The 19,918-nt window shown below is 41.2% G+C and overlaps 1 protein-coding gene across 4 annotated transcripts in view; it reads right to left on the bottom strand.

Annotated features, from left to right (window-relative positions):
* The window catches only part of DCLK1 (doublecortin like kinase 1), a 405,267-nt gene that overhangs the window by 88,165 nt on the left and 297,184 nt on the right, over nt 1-19,918 (bottom strand). For all 4 annotated transcript variants that reach the window (XM_056109146.1, XM_056109133.1, XM_056109140.1 and 1 more), the window contains exon 5: nt 11,554-11,670. In XM_056109146.1, the coding sequence (XP_055965121.1) occupies nt 11,554-11,670 (117 nt within the window). The remainder of the gene's footprint in view (nt 1-11,553; nt 11,671-19,918) is intronic.

The raw sequence follows: 19,918 nt of genomic DNA, 5'->3' as shown, positions 1-19,918 counted from the left end.
GAGTTAATGGAATCTGGAACATGTACATACATACAATGCATGTATAATCTCATTTAACTATCACAACAGCTACAAGGCAGACAATATCATTTTACAGAAGAGAAAACTGAGGCGTTTAAAACAGTGCATATGGAGCAGAGCTCAAAATCCAAGCAAGACAATCCAGACTGAACTCTTCACCATCACCTCCCCTGATCCCCTTCCAACCAGCAGGCACCAAACTAGTAATCACAATTCACCATTTAAGGAGGGAAGATTCTGGCTGTTGCTATTAGAGTCCTAACAACCTACGGCGATGCTGTTAGCCCAAGCACTAGAGACAGGGGAATGGGTAATGAAGCCAGAACCAACGTACGGAGGAGGAACTCATTTTGTTCAGTGGGATAAGGATCAATGAAGGAAAAGTGTTTGGGTTTTTTTTTTTTTTTTTTTTTTTGCTTTTTGGGTCATGCCTGGCGATGCACACACAGGACTTACTCCTGGCTCTGCACTCAGGAGTTACTCCTGGCAGTGCTCATGGGGTGCTGGGAATTGAACCTGGGTTGGCCGTGTGCAAGGCAAACGCCCTACCCGCTGTGCTATCTCTCCAGTCCAGGAAAGGTGTTTTAAGAAGCAGAAACCACCTGGATCCTACAAAGGTGTAGAGGATGGAGGCCACGTGAAACAGTAAGAGACCAGAATGAGCTAGCTGAGCAGGTAAGTGGAACTGGAGATACAGAACTTTATGGCTAAGGCTGGATAAGGAGGCTCAGGTGGCATAAGGCAGAGCTTGGAAACTCATTAAGGAGTTTGGGTTTTGGCCAAAGGGCAAGGAGGAAACTACTGAATTATTTTAAGCAGGAGCCTCGGGTCAAATTTGCATTTAAAAACAAAAACTTTCAGGAGCATTTGTCTTCTCAAGAACGAATTAAAGAATACCCTGTGAGGTGTCTCTGAGGATGTCTAGGCAGAGGTGAGTCATATTTAAAGGTCCTATGGTGAGAGTTGTTGGGGCTGGTGATGGAGATAAATGGAGCCATTGCAGAGAAGTCAGAGATAAAACAATAAGAAGTGGTTGGCGATTTTTTCTGCTTCAGATAAGGAAGCTGAATTTCAGAGAAATTAGCCAATGACACAAACAGCTGGAAGGTGACAGAGCTAGAGCTGGCTCTGATTTTCATGTCTTACTAAAAGAAATGCACACTTTTTTCATTAGTAACTTGTCCTGACACCTAATAGCATGTTCAGGGCTCTTGTCCCAGGTCTGCAGGGCTAAGAACAATTAGAATTCTTTCATCACTGGGATGCTAGGATTTTCCGCATTTATTGAAAGTAGTGAAAGTAGCTGAGCTTAAGACTTCTATCTGGGTTGCTCTCTTTATGGAGAAGCGAATCTCATGTGACAAACAGGTACTTACAAGCAAGTGTGCTTGAATACAACACACTTCAAAGTTGGAAAAGACTTGTTCTTAGCTGTCAGAGGTCTGTTCAGATTGTCATTATTAGCCACCTAATAAAGCATCAGCAACTTTCTCAAACCCTTTCTTAATATCTAGAAAACAGCATATACCTTAGTGTGTAATCACTGGTGGAATAAATCATACTATTCCATTGGCAAGTTTGACACATGTATTGAGATTTTTCTCTTGTAATGCTGGAAGTTCCTGAGTGCCAATATAAAGTGTTTGCCATCTATTTACTAGAAGTAATTAAAATTCAGCTAAAAAAATAACGTTAATGTGGGATTTCTTAATTTGTTAAGAAATTTCTTAATTTGTTAAGAAATTCTTTAAATTAAGCCATAGGAATAAGCTTACAAAAGAGTGGAAGATCTATGCAATAAAGGTTATAAACGCTGTTAAGAGAACTAAAAGAAAGTACAAAACATAGAAAGATGTTCTGTTTTTATGGGTTAGAAAGCTAGCCATTTTAAATTTCTACTCAAAGCAATTTCTAGATTTAATGCAATTCTTAACAAAATTCTAAGAAATTTCTCTGGAAATAGAATAAGACATTATTGAAACTTTCAAGGCACCACAAAAAACTTCAGACAGCCAAAGCAATCCTGAGAAAAATAAAGATGAAGGCATCATGCTCCCTTCAATAGCTCAGATGGCAGAGTAGAGAACTGTATACTACAAAGATGAAAGGTATCAAATTCCTTAGTCACAGACTATATTACAAAGCAATAGTAATAAGAACAGCAAGGCTTTGGGTCAAAAATAGACACATGACTCAATGGAATAGAATCTAGTCTAGAAAAATATTCACATAAAGAAGCCAAGTACATACAACGGGGAAAGGGAAGTCTCTTTAACAAATTATGCTGAGAAACTAAGTACCTACATGTAAATACTGAAGTTAGATCACCATCTCATACACTAAAATAATCCAAAATGAATGAAAGATTTGGATGTAGAACTTGCATGCAACAAATGCATAGAGAAAAACATAGGCAAAGTATTCTATGGCATTGACTTAGTGAAGCCTTTTTTTTTTCTTTTTGAGTCACACCCGGTGAAGCACAGGGGTTACTCCTGGCTCTGCACTCAGGAATTACTCCAGGTGGTGCTCAGGGGACCATATGGGATTCTGGGAATCGAACCAGGGTTGGCCACGTGCAAGGCAAATATTCTACCCACTGCGCTATGGTTTCAGCACCTTTAGTGAAGCCTTTGAGAACTATAGTGTAACAGTTTTGCAGGATGTAGTACAGGAAATCCCTAAGCACCATGTGGGTGGTCCTGGTAGACTCTGGCACTACAGAGCCCTAGAACATCACCTGGGAGGTTCAACCCGACAGACTACAGATCAACTGTAGATCTGATATCTATCATCTGTGGTTTATGCCCTTCTCTTATTTTCAACATGACCATCCTTATCCCTTGTGCCCATCAGAGATGCAATAGCATGAACTGGTCACAAAAAATTACTCCTCACAAAGGAAACATCTCAGTGCTTCATACAATTACATCAGATAACTGGACTCTATTTTACTCCTTAAGTCACGACTACAAGGCTCCTACATCAGCCAGTTGGTATACACAGTGTCCACTTGCTTATACTTGGGTAACATCAGATTGACTTATATGAACTCCTTGATTCTTTAAATTAGTTTTTCCTATTTTAAATCTTTTCTCTTTTGTTTTATTATTGGTTTACAATAACATAGAACTGGGGATATAGCTTACCTACTCTGTTTATAGGACTCGCCACACACTATCAAAGTTCTCCCACCACTTCTAAAGATCCTGTACTCATTTTCTCTACCCACATCTAGTTCATAATCACCATGGCTTTCATCTAGGCTGGAAGTTCCTTGGTTCTTTCAATGATTTTGGGCTTGTGTTTATGTTAATTTTAGCAACCCCTCTGTGAACTTAAAGAGTTTCTTCTCTTCCCAGTTTCATTTTAAAATCTCAGAGACCAAATGAAGGATTTTGAAATTTTCAGACTGGTCCTAAAATACAAGCTAAGATAGTTAATTATAAAGGTGAGTTACTTCTGAATATACTAATCCTTCCCTCCCCTCCCCTCTCTTCTACTCGCTTCCTTTCCTCTCCCCACCCCCCACTTCCCTCTTCTCTCCTCCCCTCTCTTCTTTTATTCCCAATGCTGCTTGAAGCTATTGTTCTGTTCCCAGATCTATGCTCAGGAATGCCCCTTGGTGGTGCTCAGAGTACCATATGCAGTGAGTGGTAGGGATCAAACCAAGCGCAAATGCAAGCAAGGCAAGCACCTTATTTCCAGTATATCTCCACCCCTTTCCTACATTCTTTTGTGCACTAGTAGGCTCATTTATTTATGATAGGGAATTTGTAGGGGTGCAGCAGAAAAATGGGTTTACAATGTATGATTGCCATTTTTGTTTTGAGGGAGGTGGTGATTTAGGCGAGTTGCTGGGGAGATCTCATTGGGTGTGTTAGGCTTTCCTACACTCGCTGATCATGGAGAGGCTATAGGTACCAACTATTTTTTGTCTGTTGCCTGCTACATTAACAAGAAGAAAAAAGAAAGCAGCTGGTTGTCTTTGAGGCATAGAGAAAGCAGACAATGGAAAAGATGCCCTTTCCCTAATTCTTTATTCTTTCTGGCTTTGGGGCCACACCTGGTGTTGCTCAGGACTTCCTCTTGGCTCTGTGCTCAGTTATCACTCATGACAGAGCTCAGGGAACCGCTCAGAGTGTGTGCGATCAAATTCAGATAGGCCATGCATAAGGCCCTGCAACTGTACAATAGCTCTGGCCCCACTAATTGTTTGTTTATAGATGCTCACTTTGAATTGGAATCATTGTCTCAGTTTAAGAGAATCAGGGTTCTACTTCACCGATAATGATTCCAATTCAAAGTGACTGTGTATGAGAAAAAGGGGAAGTGGCCAGGTCAACAGAAATGGTGGTGTAAGACACAGGGTCATGATTGTTAATGTTTGTTGTTGAAACCTGTCTTGAAGTCTGGCTTTCATTAGACAATGGCCAGGAAGCCAGTACGTGGTGTATGAAGGAACAATTTCATCAATATTTACAAAAAGGTCCCTGAACCTCAGGAAATTGACTCAACTTGAACACATTGTAGTATTTTTCAATTTATTTATTTAGCCAGCTGTTGTTACCCTGCACACGATGGCACTGTGGCGTGTGGCAGGAAATTCTTCTCTTGAGATCTTACCACCTGGTGGGCTGATATGGTATGATGGGGAACAAAGACAATTGTCCTTTAGATTTGTACAGAGAAAACCCCAAAGAGTGAGGGAATCAGGTTGTATTTCACAGAGGTCAGCTGGGCCAAATGGGTGGTATAGGCTTTTGACAGTTCAAGGGACAAAGAAAAATTTCTAGCAGCAACAGTAGAAGTTAAAAGAACCTGAGAAGTAGTATCTTGTGAAAATTTTGTTCATTTGGGTGGGACACCCTTGGAAGCTGAGGGGTTATTTTTGGCTTTGTGCTCTAGGAGTCACTCTCAGTGGAGTTTGGGGAAGCGTGTGGTCCCAGAGATGAAACTTGGGCTTCCTGCAAGCAGAGCATACACACAGTCCCTAGTGCTATCTCCCCGGAACCCTGGGTGGAAATTTCAATGATTTTATAGGATGAGGCCAAGTTCAGGGAAGTGGGAGATAGGAAAGGAAAGGGAAACTGGGCAAAACAAAGCAAAAACAAGGTAAGACTTGAGAATAGAAGTTTAGACTACGTTGCGCAATCAGTAATGGATGTGGGTCTGATATCTGTTTGGGGGGGACGGGTGTGTATGGGGGGATGTATATAAGGAGGCGAGAATGAGGGTAGGGAGGTCAGGAAGAAAGGTCAGTACGAGAATGAGGATCCTAGAGCAGCATTTCATTCCAAAGGAGAGTTAAGAAGAATGGTGATGATGAGGGTGGGGGAGAAGTCAACGAGATGATTTCAGGAGCAGGGATATGCTGAAGTGGTAGAGCTCACGTGATTTTTAAAGTGTCTTTTAATATTAAGAAAACAATATAAAGCAAAATCTAATTTAGGTGTACTTACTGAAATATAATTAGTATATAATGTATTATTATTTGGAGATAGCACTGTTCACTGTCCTCCCATTGTTCATCGATTTGCTCGAGTGGACCCAGTAACGTCTCCAATGTGAGACTTGTTGTTACTGTGTTTGGCATATTGAATACATCACGAGTACCTTGCCAGGCTTTGCCATTCGGGCGAGATACTCTCAGTACCTTGCCGGGGTCTCTGAGAGGGGCAGAGGAATTGACCCCGGGTCGGCCAGGTCAGCCTTGTGCAAGACAAACACCCTACCAGCTGTGCTATCTCTCCAGCCCTATTTAGAGGTATACCTGATACAACACTTCCCTGTATTTACAAAGAATTTCACCTTTAAATTACACATTTTTAAGATGTTTGTGGTTCAAAGACAGACAACAGGAATATTCCACCTATATTAAGCATTCCTTATGATCTTTGTTCATGTTTAATATGTTCTTGTTTCCTTTGGAAGCAATTAAGCTTCCGGTCCTGCCAAGACCACAAGTTGCCCCCCACGAGTGGCTCTCTGGCATGGTCATGGCCCCAGAGTCACACAAACCAATCTTGGAACTATGTGGCTTTTGGCAGAAATCCCTCCAAACTTAATTAGTAAAATATCAGAAATTCAAAATCGCACAGCCATCATTGCGGCCATGCGACATCATATGCTCTTCATAACCAGCAATAGAAAACGTATTGTTTCATGCTGCCTTCTCAGCAGGTCTGATTATCAGGGGGGAAATTCCAAATAATAATGGTGTATCTTTTATCAAATTAATGAATGGAATCAAAGTAGAGAGTTCAGTGGAAATCATCTGCCTCACAGACAGGGGAGGAGTGGGATGGGGGGTATATTGGGGTATTTGGTGGTGGAAAATATGCACTGGTGAAGGGATGGGTGCTTGATCATTTTATGACCGACACTTAAACCTGAAGCTTTGTAACTATTCTCATGGTGATTCAATAAACAAATCTTTAAAACAAAAGAAGCAATTAAAACCTATTTTACCCATTTCTCTGTAATATCACATTCAGCGTCTTGACATGAAATCATCTAAGGGCTCATTATTCGTCTTGGGTATTATTAACGCCTTTGATTTCTCTCTCTTTTCTAGCTCTAGTTGTTTTCTTTTCTGGGCCATTCCTGTTAAGGAGACTAATAATAACTCAACAGCTATGTGAATTATGTTATCCATAAATTATTGAGGAAGCTTGATCTGTATGTTTCTTGAGAGCAGGGGCAGTTTCTTTCATGCTTGTATTATTAGAGCCTAGTAAATGCATGGCACTAGCAGGCCTCCAATTGCTTACACCAAGTGTGTAAATAAACGTTTTATCTTAATAAACCACCTCTAGCCTCTTTAAATTAAAATAAAAACTGAAAACAGAATGAATAAAGGACAAAAGAGAAAAATTATAGTGGATTTTTATCCATGCCCTATCACTAAATTACAAGAAAAGTTTCAATCTACCCTCTATACGAAAGTCAGGCTGAATCATTTCCTCTTCTGGATCGCTGATGAATACTTAGGTTTCTGCTGCGAAATGTTATGACATTCTACACAGCAATCTTCAGCTAGCTGCTTTATTAGCTACTTCCTGGAGATCCAAACTCTAATAAACAGAGGTGAAGAAACAAGTATCAAGGGTTATCAGCCTGCTGTGTTTGGAGCTTTGAAGCCCCAGGTACCAGCACTGAGTTTCCACTGTTTCTCTTTAATTCCGGGCAAAGGGGTGCTCCCAGCCCTGTCTCTGCTTCCTTGTTTCTGAAACAAATAAAATTTTCTCATCTTGTTGGGAGTTCACTGGAAGGATAAAAAAATGTTAAAAGTCTTATCTAATCTCGCATGTACATTTATATAACGTCAAAGTAGAAATTATTTTAAACTTTAGGTTAATGTTTTAATGGTGATGAAGAAATTCCTTGATGTTAAAAAGCCAGGTTCTTGGTGGGACTGGAGGAAAGCATTTAAAGCATCAGAATACAACAGTCGACATTCTAGTCCCTATTAATTATAAACAAGGCACAGCACAGTGGTAGGACGTTTGCCTTGCACGTGGTTGATCCGAGTTCGATTCCTCTCTCCCTCTCCGAGAGCCTGGCAAGCTACTGAGAGTCTCCCACCTGCACGGCAGAGCCTGACAAACTCCCTGTGGCATATTCGATATGCCAAAAACAGTAACAACAAGCCTCACAATGGTGCCCACTCGAGCAAACTGATGAACAACAGGAGGACTGTGCTACAGTGCTGCAGAACACACTGCTGCTTCAGAAGGCAACGTAACCAGGAGAGTGATGGGTCACTACTTTTTGCACTGGTTTCAGCAGCATCAAGCTGGAGCAGACAGAAGTCCACTGCAGCACAGACCATCTGAAGCAGGAGAATTTCTGGAATTAACAGTCACACTTGCCACAAGAAACAGAAAGAAAGAAAGAAAGAAAGAAAGAAAGAAAGAAAGAAAGAAAGAAAGGGAGGGAGGGAGGGAGGGAGGGAGGGAGGGAGAGAGGGTGGGTGGGAGGGAGGGAGGGAGGGAAGGAAGAGAGAGAAAAAGAAAGAAAGAAAGAAAGAAAGAAAGAAAGAAAGAAAGAAAGAAAGAAAGAAAGAGAAAGAAAGAAAGAAGAAAGAAGGAAGGAAGAAAGAGAGAAAGAAAGAAAGAAAGAAAGAAGGAAGGAAGGAAGGAAGGAAGGAAGAAAGAAAGAAAGAAAGAAAGAAAGAAAGAAAGAAAGAAAGAAAGAAAAAGAAAGATAGCAGGAGTACTACACATCTGTCAGACTGTGCCGGGGAAAGGGGGCATGTGGTATTGTGGTCATCGGGATGGCCCACACATTTACATGCTGAGTACTGAATGCCTCGGGAACTCTCTCTAGTCATCTGAGGAAAGGGCTGTGTTTTAGTAATAAGTCAGAGGCAAGAAACAGCCACATAATAAGCTGTTACATAACCAGGAAATGGCTGCATGACATGTATTTCAGAGCTAATTTTTCAAAAATTGAAATGTTATATATATAAAAGGCTTACAGAAACAAAACAAATTCCATGCCATTCACTTGATTTTGACCTGGAAATTATACCTTGGATAATTTTTTCTTTAAAGAACATAGAATGCATTTGTATTCCACATTTTTTAAATAGAAATACTATGTGGTGTGGCTTTCTTATCACAAATTCCAAGTTAGGGCTGGTTCTAACTAGAATTTTCTAGAGCTTCAGGAAAATAATATGAAATAGAATAGTTTGCTTGAAGCAATCTGCTGATTTTCAGGCCATGTGTCCAATCCATTTTAACCTTCAAAACTGTAGCACTGTAGCACTGTCCACCTGTTGTTTATCGATTTTCTCAAGCGGGGCACCGGTAACGTCTCCAATGCGAGACTTGTTGTTACTGTTTTTGGCATATCGAATATGCCAGAGCTTGCCAGGCTCTGCTCTGTGGGCAAAATACTCTAGGTAGCTTGCTGGGCTCTCCAAGAGAGGCAGAGGAATCAAACCCGGGTCGGCCACATGCAAGGCAAATGCCCTACCCGCTTATTTGTTTATAATATTTGGAACTGAATAGAAATATTTTATAAAACTTGTGTAAACTTATAGATGCTAATAGTTTCTGTCACCAACTAATTCTAAAGTAATTTATAATTATAATTAATTTTTTCATAATTATTGAAGATTAGATTCATGATTCTTTTTAACTCAAAAAAATTCTGAAGTAAAAGATTCTTGAGCATTGAAACGCTTACAGGTAACTGCAAAAAATTCCTTCCTGTTACTCCTAATTAAGGAAATGTGAATCAAAACAATAGTGAGATATCATCTCCTGCCTGTGAGAACGGCCTTATCTAAAAGTCTGGAAACAGCCAGTGTTGGTGGGATTGTAGTGAGAAAGGAACCTTCATCAACTGTTGATGGGATGTCACCTATGGGAAGCAATATGGAGATCTATTCCAAATCAGGAATAGAACCCCATATAACGCAGCAATACCACTTCTCAACACCAGTGTTCCAAGCACTAAAACATTCATTTGAAAGAATATATGCATATCTATGTTCATCACTCAGTACAATAGCCAAGGTCAGAAAACAACTCAAATGCCCAACTATGAATGAATGGATCAAGAAGTGGCGGCATAGATGCATAATGGAATACCATGCAGCTGTAAGGAAGAACGAGGTTTATGTTCTTGGCCAAAATCAGAGAATGGAGAGTTATAACAGCACAAGTCATCAAGTTCCCTAAGGGCATGCACCGCCTTTAAACTCTCAGTATCACTCCTTTATCCTTTTCCTCATCATTACTTTAGTGCTCCATCATTCTGGCTGAGCTGTGTCAGGCAGTAGGATGATTTCTCAATCTACTTCTCTGCTAGGAGGGGAACAAGCTCCATCTCAAGTGCCAGCCAGAGTCTCAGGAGGACGTAATGGGGAAATTGGGCAGTAGCAGTGCATGCTGACCCCCTTCGAGTGAGCGTAAGAGAGGGTCTTGGAGACTTGTTTAGGGACCAACAGTCCTCAGAGACATTACCAGGACAATGTGGAACCAAGAGAACCAAGCTGGGTCATCTGCTGTAGCTCTCGAACCTACTATGACTTCCTTCTTCTGAGTCTTCAAGAAATGTTTAGACTTTACCCTCAATAAGGAAAAACAAATTTTGGCACTACCATTTTTCTTTTATTTTTAAATTTGCCTTAATTTGTTATTATAGTCGAGGAAACAAGGTTACAATAGTGTTAGAATTGAATGATATCAATGTACAAAGTTACTGCAAATCCCCACCACCAAAGTGCCGATGACTCTCCACCACAGTTCCTATATCAACTCTAGACCAATTTTATTACTCCCCAAATGTCATATTTTGATACTGCTTGTCTCTATGTCTCTATTCTATCTCTATTTTATTTCTCTATTTGTCCTCTTTATGACTTGTTTCCTTAACATGATCTATTTCCATCCACATCATAGTGAACCACATGATTTCATCTTTCCTTACAGGTGTGTGGTGTGTAGTATCACACTATACACACACATAACATATATAACAATGTCTTTATCCATTCATCTGTTGTCAGGCATCTGGTTGTTTCCATATCCTGGTTACTGCATAGCATCACCATTTTACAAGATGGCGGTTACAACATAAAGTGATTCAATGGCTGGTCAGTGTTAAGAGAGGCTGACCCTACAATTACAGCCCAGAGCCCTCTGGATCCAGGCTGGAGAGTATAAAAAAACCCTGTGGACTGCAGAGATGGTACAGTGGTTACAGCACTTGGTTTGCATCTGACCAATCCCAGAACCACATATGGTCCCTGAGCACTACCAGGAGCAATCCCTGAGCAATGGTGGATGTGATCCAATCTCCTACCCCACACGTCCCCCCACCCCAAAGGAAAGCCTTTATGTACCTAAATGTCTACGTCCTTCTTTATAACTGCTTCTCTGTCTTCATAAAATGAGGTGGCAATCATTTTGCTGTATTATTACTTCAACACTTTTTATCATTTAATAAATAATTCCCTCCAATACTGAAATAGACCTTACACCTGAAATCAAAAAACACTTTCCAGTGAATTCATCTCAGTGTTTCAAGCAAAGGCAGAAAAGAGGGGTGAGGTGGATATCTTGTGAGCACATAATTTGCTGATGTGAGCATCAGAATCCCTAAGAGACAAGGGAGAGGCTCCAGCCCCCGCAATGGCTCCGGCCCACTTTCACTGCTTTGAAGTCCAAAGTCATGCACAAAGGGTAGAGTAAAAGGCATGTTAACAGAGCCGGAGAGCTAGCTCAACAGGCTGGTTGCATGCTTGGCACGAGGGAAGCCCTGGGTGTAATCTCAGATAGAGCATAGATCCATGAACACAGAGCCAGGAGCAGCTGAACACTGCTAGATGTGGCCACCAAAACACCAGAACCAACCAATGAACAACAACAAAAAGTGGACTAAAAAAGTCCAACAAACACAAGTTTGTCACAAGCCAGTGCTGAAAGAATGAGTGCTTTAACAAAGACTTCACACACTCAATGCCCAACATGTCAGAAATAAGACTGTTTCTTCAAAGCTCGTTGGCTGCTTTACCTGAGCTGGTTGAAGCAGGGGATTTGCTGCGCCTGGAAGGCCCCGGACTCTTGGTGGTGCTCCTACGGGAGGATGATGCTATTTTGGTGTAAGAAGTAGACTTCACCACTCGACATTCTGGGAAAGAACAAAAAAATCACTCATCACTACTCAGTACTAGTACACACCATTCAAAATGCACAGTCTACTTGGGTAATGAAATAGATGCTATCCTCGGCAAATCTCCTAGCACTCATCTCTGACAACAGAACCAAAAAGAAAGGAGAAAGGACATGGTGGGCATCTCAGACTCAGAGGAAATGCTATCCCAGCCTTTCTGATTTACCATTGTAACAAAAATATTTAACATAGTTTGCAAGTAATTCTGCAGGAAAAGAATTCTCAGGAATAAGCAAAACCCTTTACTGGGGTCTCTCCCCACCCACACCCTGAGCGATTTGTTTGTAGTTGTTTCTTCCAAGAGAAATCGTTTCTTCTTCCAGGAAAATAGGTTAATGTCATAAAGTGAGGCCTGGGGATGAGAGATATCAGCCACCATAAAGAGTCCACCCACCAGGTCCAAGTTTACTCTTGTTAGAAGTCCATGAACTGACACACGGGACTATACACCATTTGGGGACAGGACCGGCATTTTCCCCAGAAGAGGTAAAATCAGAGGTGAGGAGTCTTTGCCCTGCTAAAAGGGTGCCGTATGAACATATGTCACCATGGAGGTAGACAGAATACAGTTCTTGTTTAAAAGAAACAACTGGACTTTCATGAACTAATTCCTTGGTGCTCCTTAGTCTGTGACTAAATACCTTAAATGGCAAAGAGTTTCTTTGTCTCCCTAAAATGAGCTGGACTGGCTAATTAGGATGTGGAGATCCAACATATTATTCTCAATTAAGTGCCTTATAATAATTAAAATGAGTTTATAGTTACAATAATAATAATCAATTGTTATGACTTATAATCCATGGGTAAAAAATAGAATATCTGAAACAACCATGAAGAGATGTTGCATTTTGCTGCAATTTGGTTGGAATTAAAGGGTGGTGTGTTAAGTGAAGTGAGTCAGAAAGAAAAAGATAGGGGGTATGGTGCCGCCAGCAGGTCAATCTGTACCTGTGAGGCGAGTGCATCAGCAGCCTCATGGCGCCTGCAGACTTCCAGATACCCCAAAATTGCTGCTGTGCCTTTGGCCAGACCCCAAAAACTTGGGGCAAAGTTTACCAAGAAAGTAAACGGCCAAAAGTTAGGTATGTGGGGGAGACACACCCACAAACCAACTCCGGCTCAGCTATATAATTGGAGGCAAGGCCTCTTTGGTTCCTGATTGAACTGCTTAATGGACATGATCCCAGAGACTCAGAAATGAATCTCAGAACCCAGTGGCTTTAGGTAGAAATGCGTCTGGTCTCTGCAGTAGGCTACCGGTGCTGGGCCAACCCAGGTGGGAATAGGTTTCGTGCCTTGGCCTATTCCCCCTGGTGGCCCAGTGGCCGCCATCCGTCTGAGGCCACTGGATAGTCACATTTGGGCCCCCAGTGACGAGACACACAGGGCCTCACGGGATGAGGGTGGAGCCAGGCTTGTCCTCCCCACCCCAACGTGACTCCAACTCATCGCCCACGAATGGCCTCTCTGGCTCCTGATCAAGCTGCTTAACGGCCATGATCCCAGAGACTCAGAAACAAATCTCAAAACCCAGTGGCGTTTGGCAGAAATGCATCCGGACTCCACAGTACGTTACTGTCGCTGGACCACCCCAGGGAGGAAAGGGTGTTGTCCCTCCACCTGCTCCCTCTTGGCAACTTGGTGGCTGTCATCCTCCAGAGGCCATTGGACAGTCAGGCTTGGGCCTGCAGTGATGAAACTTGGGTCTCACGGGATTGGGGGGAAGGTGGAGCCGGGCCTGTCCTCCCCACCCTAATGAGACCCCAAGTCATCGCCCACAAACGGCCTCTCTGGCTCCTCATCAAGCTGCTCAACGGCCTTGATCCCAGAGACTCAGAAACAAATCTCGAAACCCAGCGGCTTTTGTCAGAAATGTGTCCGGACCCCGCAGTAGGTTACTGTCGCCGGGCCACCCCCAGGGGGGAATGGGTGCTGTCCCTCTGCCTGCTCCCTCTTGGCGACTTGGTGGCTGTCATCCTCCAGAGGCCATTGGACAGTCAGGCTTGGGCCCGCAGTGACGAAACTTGTTGGGTCTCACGGGATGGGGGGGGGGGGGGGTGGAGCCGGGCCTGTCCTCCCCACCCCACCCCAACGAGACCCCAAGTCATCGCCCACGAATGGCCTCTTTGGCTCCTCATCAAACTGCTCAACGGCCATGATCCCAGCGACTCAGGAGCAGATCTCTAAACCCAGTGGCTTTTGGCAGAAATCCCTCCAGATTTAAGTGTTAAAATTTCAGAACTTCAAAACCACATGGCCCTACTGCAGTCACATGACATCATATGTTATTCATAACCAGCAATAGAACACAAATTGTCTATTGTTGCCTTTTCAGCAGATCTGAGTGTTGGGGTAAAATCTTAAATAATGGTGGGTCTGGTGTCGAAATAGTGAATGTGATCAAAGTAGAGAGAGAGTAATGTAGAAATCATCTGCCCCACAGGCAGGGGGAGGGTGTGGGATGGGGGTATACTGGGATTTTTGGTGGTGGAGAATGGGCACCGGTGAAGGTACGGGTGTTTCATTGTATGACTGAGACTTAGACCCAAAAGCTTTGTAACTGCTCTCACGGTGATTCAATAAATAAAATTATTAAAAATGGAAAGAAAAAGTAAGGTGGAGTTCATGCACAATTCAATCAGCTAATCAGTGGCTGAATAAATAGCAGTACTCCTACAAAAAAAAAAGAAAGAAAAAGATAAATTCAGAAAATCTCACACATATGTGGAGTTTCAAGTGAAAAAGCAAGAGATTAGGGGCTGGAGTGATATCACAGCAGGTAGGGTTCTTGCCTTGCATGTGGTCAACCCAGGTTCAATTTCTGGCATCCTATATGGTCCCCAGAGCCCCACCAGGATTAATTCCTGAGGGAAGATCCAGGAACAATCCCTAAACATGCCTGGGGTGGACAAAAAAAAAAGCGAGGGATTGGACACTGCCCAAAGGAAACAAACCCTAAGATACTGCCAATAGAACTGAGGCTTCTGCAGAGGGTGGGGGACGGGAAGGGGGATGGTGGAGTGGTTGGGGGAGGGAAAAAGGAAACTTGGGGTGGGGGAACACTGACATTATGGTAGTGGGTGTGGTACAGTAATGAAGCAAGCATCAACACTAATATTAATACTAATGTAAACCATAATACTTTAGTATAAAAATAAATGACAATCTCCTTCACCAAAACTACTACTAGACCCTAAACTTATTGGAACATACCTTGGAACTGCCCTTTTATTCTGAAGGTGCTATGAAACGTGTGGAAATTTTTTAGCTCATAGATTTAAACAACACTGGAATCATTTCATTTATCTGTGACTAATTCTTTCTTACACAACTATATTGTGAATATTCTTGCTTAAATTTAGCATGCCGAACATTTAAAATAGCATGAAGGTACCACAATTTGCTCAACCAAATTTTCACTATTTGACATTTAATGTGCATTCAGTATTTCACTTTTTTAAAAATTAATTACTCAGTAGTGTCCTTGTAAACAAGAGTGCAGTTACTCAATAAAGTGGCACTCTTAGGCTTAAAAGTAATGTTGAAAAGCTTTTGACAATTTTTCTATCAGACAGATTGACCCCAATGATGCTTTCCTCAGGCTACAAAAGGAGTCATTTACTATCTCCACAATGCAGTTACATTTTATCTCTTCAGCATACTCTTGTTGATATTTAAACAAATAGGAGAGTTGATTTCTTTAAATCTGAATTGGTTTGACTGTCAAAGATAAGTTGTGTATTTTCCCCCAAATACTTAAAAGTCTACTTGTATTTACTCATGTCTTTTGGCCATTTGCATTGGGGTACTCTTTTATTCATTGAAATATAAAAATGCATTCTCTCTCATTTGTGGGCTGAAAAGAAACATAGTATGTGAATGACAAATGACAAAAGGCAACAGAACATGGGAACTGGTATTGTTCATGACAAGATTTCATCCATACAACATTCTAAGACCACATACACGCCACCACCCTACTCCACTCTGGTAAATTCAGTTACAGAACTGAGTGGGTGGTGGGGGTGTATGTGGTCTTGGAATGTTTTATGCATGAAATCCTATCATGAACAATATTGTAAATCAAGATGTCTCAATTTTTTTAAATAAGAAAATATTCTACATTAAAATGTTTCCTTTTGTCTATAATGTCACAAATATTTAACTTGTCTAAAAACCATTAGTGTTTTAAATGTGGTATTCTTTTAAAGCACAGTTGTTTAAAATTGAAATTTAATCTGTTAACTTTTCGTTGTGCATCTTTTATATTTTGGTAATAAAGAAGTCATAGTAAATCCAAATCAATTTCTGATGCCTGGCTGTAACTTTGAAATCTTTCTTCCCTATCCATACAACTTTTAATTTTCTGAACTCAAAATATATTTTGTGCTCTTAGACATTCTGAATGACTTTATATAAACAACTGCAAATCAACTAGATACTACTGATTAGTTTTAAAAAAGGAATAACTGCACATAAGATATCACTATCACAAAATGAAAATTAGAAGATGGAAGAAGGCTTGCTGAGATAGTAAGTAACTGTAGGGAAGAGAAAGGATGTTTATAAAAAAATAAAGGAGGGGTTGGGGTGTGGTTCAGCTGCGTGGCACAATCTCACGCCCCACACCAGAAAAATAAAAACATAAGAGGAAGGAAGAAATTCTGCTTTCAGATATTAGTACTACTGATTTCATAGACAAAAATAGAGGAAAAAGAATGAAGCAGATCATTCCTTAGCCAGCTCAGGCTTTGCTACCAAATCCACATACAGACTTACCAGTCGAGATGAAAACAAAACAAGAACAGAATATGATAACAGCAGAAGATGTGATGGATCAGAACCACAAGGGATTCTTGTACGGTGCTTAGGCTGTGTGAGGCCTCAAATCTTCTATCCCCAAAATTGATGTTGGAAGAGGAAGAGGCCATCCAGTTAGTTCCGGGCTCTATAAATGCACTGGAAACACATCCTAGAGTTTGCCCTAGACGATGAACCTATTCTTTCAGAAATCTATTAGCACCCAAACTGGCCTGTTTTAAGATCATTTGTATTAAGTGCTCACTATATGCCAAGAACTAATGACTGAGGAAGAGGGGGAAGAGACAAATTTTTGGAACTTGAGACACTCCCTCACTGGTAGTCTAATGTAGAGTTTTTAAATCAGCAAGGACTTTCTTTGTTAATCTTGTTCCACGGACCTCATGATTGAAAAATGTGGATTTATGAAACTGTTCTCAGTAATACTACTTTCTTTCTCATCTTCAATCAAATTTGGAATAATAATAAGGGCAAGACGACCTAGAACATTTTGTTCTGAGATATGAATAGAGGTCACAAAAATTAAAAATAATAATTCAAAAAGCTCTGTATCTAGTTAGCAGGGATGAATAGTTAAAATAGAAATCTACCAGATGGTGCATTGGTAATAACACCCATCTGTGAGCCGCAACATGAATTATAAAGTTGATTTTAGGGTTTCTCACGCTGTTTTCCACAAGAGCCAAAATTGCTAGTCATGGCTCCAACTGCCAACCGGTGCTCAGGACTAGTGTAAGAGAATCTTACCACCCTCCCCTGATATTTTTTTCAGCCACCAGAAAAAAAGTAGTTAGGTTGCTCTGTTTCACCTGAGCAGAACTAGAAGGTTCATTCAGTTTTATAATATTGACAAGAACCTCTGAGATCCTGCCATCTTCTAGAGCTTCTCTTCTCTTGAAGCTAGTTCGCACTCTATTTTTTGTTTGCTCACTTAATTTTGGGGTGTCTGTGTGTGTGTGTATGGTGTGTGTGTGTGTGTGTGTGTGTGTGTGTGTGCAGACAGGGGGTTGTCTCCCAAGCATAGCTCAGAAGACTTGGAGACCACTCCCAGCAATACTTGGCCAACATAGCTGGTGGCTGTGTCCTAGGACATGAAGATGTGATGCTGCATAGGTCCAATGTTGCCAGGGACCTCCAACAGTACACCCAGTAAAGCTCTAGGGGCCACTGGTGCCAGGACTGAACTTGGACTGGGCATATGTGAGGCAGGTATCCTAAGTCCTGTGCTATCTCCACAGTTCTCTGTTGTTAATCATTGCACTTTGATGATTTGTTATTCAATTGTCATTATTCATTTGTGAGTTGCCTCCCCACTCTTTACTCCACTGGATGTGAACTAGTCCCAACGCATCAAATGCTACAGACAGTCAACTCTCTGTGGTTTCTGCACTCAGAGATGTTTGCATGTGTACTGAGTATAGATAGACAGTACTGAGTGCTGAGAACAGACAGGCTTCTTATCATAATTTCCTAAACATAATTTCCTAAACAGTACAGCAACCATTTACACAGCATCAACATTATACTAGATATTATACATAATTTGGAGATTTAATGTGAAGTTTTAGCAATGCTAAAAGCATAAAACAATGATTTTGATACTATTTTACATTGTGATAGCTCAGTAAAAAGGATGTGCATAGGTTCCATGCAAACGCCAAATAATTTTACAGAAGAGACTTGAACATTCTGTTTTCAGGGACCCTCTAACCAACCTCCTTCCCAGAGAATGAGAATGACCAAACAGCTGCCCAGTAAATACTGGGTATGACTGTTGCTGGGCCTGCTACTGCTTATGTGAACCCACACTGTATTGCATGAACAAATCTATCCTCTCATTTCACACATGAAAAAACTGTGTCAGGGAAATTCGATGACTTGCCTCAGAACCCTAGTCGCTTGAACTGGGGCTTCTTCATCACCCAGTATCTGATGATGACTACACTGTTCAATTGCAAACAAAGGCTGGAAATTTCCGTTGATATTGCGGGATCATGGCAGAAAAGAGGGTGATGTTGGGAAGTAGGAAGGATGACAAACAATGGACTTTCATAGCAGTGTCAAAGAAAATATTGACTACACATTAAACATCACTGAAGCTACAATTCTATCAAGATCACTACTGTATCAGAAATAAACAATGAACTTTCTTTCAGGAGTGGAATTAGAGTGAAGTAAGAACTAGGGATGAGGGGGGAGCGATAGTACTCTGGGTATTTACCTTGCGTACATAACCAACCCAGATTCAATTCCCAGCCTTCTGTATGGCCTCCCAAGCACCGCCAGGAGTAATTCCTGAGTGCAGAACCAGGAATAACCCTTGAGCACTGCTCTTTCCCAAACCCCTCCCCATGCCAGAAAAGTTTCAGAAAAAGAACGTGGAGAGTCATGGAGAATCATGGAATCTGAAAGATAGTTGCAAATATTAAGAACCTTGTACCACTTGCCTTTAGGACAACACTGAAGCTGCATGACTCATATAAGGGATTAAAATAATTCTGAAAGGCTGGGGTTGAATAATAGAAGCAGAAACAAAGCAATTATAGTAACTGCTTTTCTTCCTAGGGTCAAAATGAAACCAATTGAAGAAAATTGCAGCACCAAGCCATGAATTAGGGAGAAATTTTGCAAAAAAGACTCAACCATCTTTCTCATTAAAGTTTAGATTTTAAGGACTATAATTAATTTAAACAGGAATAGTATTTTGTATTGGTGGAAAACGAAAAAAAGAAAGATAAATACTTAATTACTTTAGAGAAAATGCCAGCATCTTTGTCAGCTTAAACTCACAAGTAAGAAACATTGAGAATACGAATAATACTATTTAAATGGCTAGTAAAGAAAAAAAAACTTATTTGTCCTCACATGAGGCATTTTCACAGTCCCAAGGAATAAAATGGCACCTCCTTGCACCCCAATGAGGTAATTTGCCTTTGGGGCAATTGTCATTTAGATACACCCTTGAATTTTATTAGTCAGTTAAGAGAGCTGCATTTCTGTGGCTGTGAAGGTCATTGACAACACAGATCCTCCTTAAGAAAGATGAAATAGAAAGTTTGTAGGTGAGCCTCCTGCAGGAAATTGTGGAATAGTCCTTTATTTTCCTGTCAAAGACAAGGGAAAGATAGAAGGTAGACGGTAAAAAATTCCCCGTTTTCATCCAGGGTCCCACCTCTAGCTAGATATGGGCATTGCAGGATGGAAAAATTTAGAGAGACAACTCAAAAGCAGATATATAGGGGAGAGACTGGAAAATGTTCTTTGGCCAGGTTCCCGAAAGCAGGAAAACCTCCACTTGTGTGGATTCTGCTCTCCCCTTCCCCCATCTCAGAAACAGTTGGTAGGTAGGCTGAAGTGTTATGGAAGGTGCAAAAGAATAGAACCG

This window comes from Sorex fumeus, unplaced genomic scaffold (assembly GCF_029834395.1).
Source record: "Sorex fumeus unplaced genomic scaffold, SorFum_2.1 ptg000008l, whole genome shotgun sequence".
NCBI lineage: Eukaryota > Metazoa > Chordata > Mammalia > Eulipotyphla > Soricidae > Sorex > Sorex fumeus.
Note: the sequence above shows the minus strand (reverse complement) of the source record. Positions and strands in the feature narration are given on the sequence as shown.